A 6,000-nucleotide genomic window follows, 5' to 3' on the forward strand; every position below is an offset into this window, starting at 1 on the left:
TTGTGGGGCAAGCAAGAACAGAAAGAAAGGGGAAAAGTATTTTATCAGTAGAAATTAGCAACTGACAGAGTCAGCATGCAATGCTAGCTCTTTAAATGCACCTAATTTGCAGAAGATTGCCAATAAAACCCAAATAACGCACTATTTTTGCTCCAATTGAAAATGTACCATTCTTGAGTCAACCCAGTCACTATATTATTGCTTCCTACTAAGTCTGACTGCCAATTAAAATTACCATTACCACTCTAGAATCAACTTTCTGTACCTACTCATCATTGGAACCACACAATAATACCTGTAACAACTGGAGACCAAGCCCTGGTAACTAAGACTCAATTGCCTGTGTCAGTCCATAGGGAAGCCCACAAAGACTGTGGAAGTGAGCCACTCAAGAATTCAACTCTGCTTAAAATGACACATTTTAAACTGACATTTAAATGACAAATGTCTCTGCACCAAGAGCACAGAAGGACTTGGAATTAGCAAACTAGCATCTCCAGCTGGACCAAGGGCTTCACTACAAAGCTGGTCCTTCAACTATTGTCTCCTACTTGGGGGGGAGCAGCAATTCAAAGCGGAGAACTACAAGTATGATGGTGCATTTAGCCCCATATGCATTGAGGAATTGCTTCAGTTGGACCACGCAAACCCAGACAACACCAATCTCACAATTCACCAGAAAACAGTGATGTACCTTGTGTTGCATGCAAGGGCGATGCCTTATAGCCACAGAGAAGCAAACACTGTAACAAGAGCACAGCAGCTCTAGTGTTTTGCAGTACATCTGCTCTCACTCAAGCAAAGAATCCTAAATACAACAGATAACATACAAGTGCTCCCCAAGGCAGCAAAAATACCAGGTTACAAGAAAGACGAAGGGACTGGGCTGACAATAAGGAATCGGGAATCGTGCTGTGTCTACCTGTCAGCAGGAAGCCCTACACACACGCTACTGAACAACAAAAAAGCAGGTACTGAGTCACAAAGAAGTTTCACCAAACTTCATTTCAGCAAAACACAAGCGACTTTCTGAGATGACAGTCACTGCCCTGAAAATTTATTTACAATTCTCACAAAGCAGCTGACCAACAAAATGTTTTCTTAAACATCTAAGACTATTCATGCAATTAAATCCAAGATGACAGAAGTCTCCGTTGATGCTGTAATACAAACAATAGCTCATAAGTCCAGGGAGTTATTTGCATCATCCAGTGGATCAGACAAGATCTGCCCATTCAGAACTGAAACGGTACCTCCAAACCCACTGCTAAGCCCAGCAACATCAAAAAATAATCACTGATTTTTCAGTTAAAACAATATCCCGGTATTTTGTTTTGGTTAATGGAGCGATTGAGCCTTCACAACCAAATCTTGCCAACACAGGCCAGTCAAGAAACCAAATCCAACTTGCTAAGAAAATACAGTGACTGCCTGCAGAGTTCTCAGCTACTTACCAAAAGCCTCACAGAAATGAGAGGCTCAGTTATTTACTGCACCAATGTTCCCTTCATTACAAGTATAAGTAAGAGCTGAGTACTTTAAACCAATTAAAAATTTTGCTATTTTTACACAGAAATCCAAATATTCTACAATATATATGAATTAATATTCTAATCTCATAGGTCCCCCTTTACCAGACAAGTGATGCAGTATAACGGCAAAACGAGGCCTCCAGAATAACTCCCAAAATAGAGAGGTTCTCACACATATTTTTGTGGTATTTGACAGTATCATAACTATGAGAAATTTTCCCAAAGCTTGTATCCGTGCTACCTTTTTCATTTTCCGTTCTGCAACTATGAAAAATATACCTTGTATCAATCTTCTCTCCTTCTCCAAATACTTTAGGTACACTAACAATACGATTTTTCCACTTCATCTTTTTAAAAGATTTTAACACTTGGAAAAAAAGAGATAAAAACACTTAAGATGCCAGCAGCGGCATTCTGCCACAGGAAGTATGCCAAGCATTCTAAATATCTTGAAAAGGAAAACAAATCTTCAGTTATCTTTAACATAAACCTGTTTATGTGCCCACACCTCACAGCAGATTTTAGCTGCTGATTGTCTTGGAATAATCCCATTCTCTATAAGATTCTACATTTTTGTAAAGAAAGTTAATTTTAGAACAGGGCGAGATGATCGATAGAGGTCCCTTCTAACCCAAACCATTCTGTGAGAAGCAAAATGGCAAAACACCCAATCTAGATGGGAGAAAAACTCTCCGTAAGGTAATAAAATGACTTGTTTCTGACGTCTGTATGATCTGTTTTACCAACCCCAAATTTTCCTTCAGGAAAGAGCACTAACTCCAAATGATGCTTGACAAGATAAGAGGAAATTTATCTATTTATCTTTTTGGCTATTTTCACTGCAATTTCAGTAGACTGAAAAGTAACTAATCAAGCATTGCAAGAGAACTGTTTAAGTTTCCAGTGAACAGAAGGCAGAGAGGGTGCAGAAGTCACAAAGCTTTTTTCAGCCACTTGAATGAAAACCTGTTGTGTATTTTTCAGGTCCTTATGGTTCTTCTCCCATTCTGCCTCTTTACACACCCTTGTACAAGCACTGAATCACCGTTACTTGAGGTGATCAGCAAGTTTTGAACAAATTTTTCTGTGTTCACTTTGTCCATCTAGGATGCAGAAGAAGAAACTCAGGACTTCTATAGGAAATAGCCAGAAAAAAGAAGTTTTATTTGCCAAGGCAAGAAACAAGGTCAGAAACGTGAACTCTGGCTTCTGGCTGTCCTACAGAGACGGCTGGATGATTCTGACCTCACGCTGAATGAGGCACAGGGATGACTGCTTAGCATAAAAAAACCATTCTTTAAATATTACCTAACTAGGAAATTGGGTACAAAAATAATGAGAAACTAATTGGGCTGCAGTACATCTTAAATCTCTGTCTTTTATCTGAACCTTTCTCAAGTTGTTGCAACTCCTCTCAAATAAATTCCTTACTGAGCCTTCTAGAACAGTCAGGGCCTCACCTACAAATACAGACACCCTTCTACTCCTTTCTAGAGCAACTGAAAAAAAAAGAGAAGGAAAAGCATTTGAAGCATTTATCCAAAAGCTTTGCAGGCCACCTTTCAGCCATCACCATGAGACTAAATCCAATTTCATCACTAGCACAAACCAAAGCTGAAATCAAATTTCACATTTCTAAGCTCAACTCGGACAAGAGTAACTCTGTTTCTGATAAACTCCACTCTTAAACAGAGACCACACACCTATTTTAGCACTCTGAGCCATACTTCAGTGCAAAAGATCTCACTGTTGACTGTAACAGCAGCAAGAACTCTATAAAGACCCTGCAGTTGTTAGCCTTCATACAAAGTATTCGTTGAGTTCTACATATCTTAGGGCAGGTTACAGCACTACACTCGCTCAGAAAGACTAACATGGTGACCACCACAACTTTTACCACAGAGCAATCTGTATTTCTCTCAAAATAAACCTCCAGGAACAAGAATTTTAACACAAGTTTTGCACTCAGGGTATCAAACAACTGATTTGGCACAGAAGAAATCAGCACAGGGCACCACACAGATCTCAAAAGCTGCTGGCTATACGTTTTATTCAGGTGTCTCAGGAGGATGGACAACCCCACAAGCCCTTAATTCAGGGCTTTTAACTGGGGTCTCTGTCGCAAAGCAGTATTTGCCACACTAGACCTCTCATGAGCATTAAACGTTATCCCGTTAACCTTCAGCACCTGCCTCTTGGAAGAAAAAGAAAACAGTATTTTTATGCTCAACTGGGTACAACCTAAGAAAAACTCCTGCTGCCTTCAGGTAAAGAAAGTCACCTGCTCATGCAGACAGCACCGCACAGAAAACACGAGCTTCAATGGAATAACACACGTTATGTTTGCGCCCGTATCAAGTTTGTCAGTCAACACGCCCAGCAATAACATGTAAAACGAGCCACACTCAGGGCCCGCCAGCATCAACTGTTCACAGAGCACCTGGCAGGGGATCCACGGCGCGGCCCACGCGGGACGGGCACCCCCGGGGCCGTGTCCTGGGCCCCACGGCCGCAGGGCCCGCGCCCACCTCAGTGCGCCCGGCCGCTCCCCCACCCCGGCCCCGGGCCTTCCCCCAGGCCCCCTCGCCCCGGCCGTTACCCGCCCGGCCCCGCACCCGGCCCGGGCCCCACCTTCTCCTGGGCCTTGCGGTAGCGCTGCAGGGCCTGCTGGGTCAGGTCCCGGACGCGGAGCTGCCCGTCCTTGCAGGGCACCACGATCCCCGTCCGCCCGAAGCACACGGTCACTTTCATCTCAGCGCCCCGCCATGCCCTGCCCTGCCCGCCGAGAAACGCGGCCCGCCCGGGAGTGCGGGGGGCGGCGCAGGTGCGGGCGGCCCGGCGGCAACGGCAGGTGCGTGGGCCCGGCCCCGCGGCGGGGGCGGCCCGGCAGGTGCGTGCGGAGCCCCGGGGGCTGAGCCTCGGCGGGCGCGGGCAGCGCCGGGAGCGAGGCCGCGGCTGAGCGGCTCCTTCCGCCGCGCCGGGCCGCTGTGCCCGCCCCTCCCCGCACGGCGATCCGGGAGACGCGGGCCGGGTCGGGCCGGGCGGGGCGGCCCCGCGAGGCGGGGGAGCGGCCGGGGGCGGCGGAAGGAGCCGCTCGCCCGGGGCACGGCGGAGCTGGCCAGGCCGGGCCGGGCCGCGCCGCGCCGCGCTTAAAGGGGCCGCGGCGCCCCGGTGCTCCGCAGAGCCTCCGCCGTGCCAGGTCGGTGCCAAGCGCACCCGCGCCCTGCGGACACGGACACACAGGCTGCAGAACTCTGTCCCGTTCCCGCGGGCCGTGACGGACACGGAATCACACAGAGTCACAGAATGTCAGGGGTTGGAAGGGACCTGGAAAGCTCATCCAGTGCAATCCCCCCATGGAGCAGGAACACCCAGCTGAGGTTACACAGGAAGGTGTCCAGGCGGGTTTGAATGTCTGCAGAGAAGGAGACTCCACAACCTCCCTGGGCAGCCTGGGCCAGGCTCTGCCACCCTCACCAGGAAGAAGTTTCTTCTCAAATTTAAGTGGAACCTCCTGTGTTCCAGTTTGAGCCCATTGCCCTTGTCCTATCATTGAGCCAAAGCAGCCCCTTCGGGGGGCTTTGGGCTGAAGCACATGGCTCTGGTGGGGAATGGCACTCCGGTGTGCCCTAATGGGCCAGCAGCCCTCCCCACTGCACAGGGACACTCAGTTGTACACATTTTTGTTTGTAGATCGATCTGTTATGATTGTATTGAGCTGTCTCATGTATTTACACCATGTTGTGTGTGATCCGGTGGTAGGTAAGATGCAAAGGGCACAACTTGGTATCATACGGGCCAGAAAAATGTATTTTGCGGAGCAGTGGGTGTTTGGAGAGCTCTGCAGAGCCGGACGTCCCATCATGCAGGTTGTGTGGCTTTGCTACACCACATGTTGAAGGGTTTGCACACTGCAGGCACCACACACCCCTTGCACAGCTCCTGAGAGAGCCCAGGGCACGCACACCCGGAGCAGGCCCATTGTCACACTCAGCACAGCCAGAGAGAAGTAATGCACAGCAAGCTGCACCATGGGGCAACGACCTGACCTTGCCCTTATGCTGCCAGGCAGTGACACACAGCGACGTGCTGCCCACCCCTGACCTACCCTGGCAGGGACACAAGACCTCAGGCACCCCTTGCCACAGCACACCGCGACTTGCAGGCACAACCAAGCCCTGTGCACCAAAACACACAGAAACTCATCAGCCCAAGACATCGACAGCCCAAACCCTTCAACGTGTGGTGTGGCAAAGCCACACAACCTGCACAATGGGATGTCCAGCTCTGTAGCACTCTCCAAACACCCCACTGCTCTGCAAAATACATTTTTCGGGCCCACATGATACCCTTTGCTTCTTACCTACCACCAGATCACACACAACATGGTGCAAATACATGAGGCAGCTCGGTACAATTATGACAGACCGATCTACAAACAGAGATGTGTACAACTGAAAATCCCCAC

At 48.7% G+C, this 6,000-nt stretch overlaps 1 protein-coding gene across 5 annotated transcripts in view; it reads right to left on the minus strand.

Annotated features, from left to right (window-relative positions):
* PARD3B (par-3 family cell polarity regulator beta) overlaps positions 1 to 4,502 on the minus strand; it is a 364,942-nt gene extending 360,440 nt beyond the window's left edge. For 2 of the 5 annotated variants that reach the window (XR_011740105.1, XR_011740106.1), the window contains exon 1: positions 4,164 to 4,501. Coding sequence is in view for 2 of the 5 variants with exons in the window: in XM_065840472.2 (XP_065696544.1) it covers positions 4,164 to 4,283 (120 nt within the window). In the remaining 3 variants the exon portion in view is untranslated. Of the gene's footprint in view, positions 1 to 4,163 lie in introns of all 5 variants that reach the window. The other 3 variants (XM_065840472.2, XM_065840471.2, XR_011740107.1) reach the window with 2 other exon arrangements.
* Positions 4,503 to 6,000: the final 1,498 nt, after the last annotated feature.

The sequence above is a fragment of the Patagioenas fasciata genome, chromosome 7 (genome assembly GCF_037038585.1).
Source record: "Patagioenas fasciata isolate bPatFas1 chromosome 7, bPatFas1.hap1, whole genome shotgun sequence".
NCBI classification, from domain to species: domain Eukaryota; kingdom Metazoa; phylum Chordata; class Aves; order Columbiformes; family Columbidae; genus Patagioenas; species Patagioenas fasciata.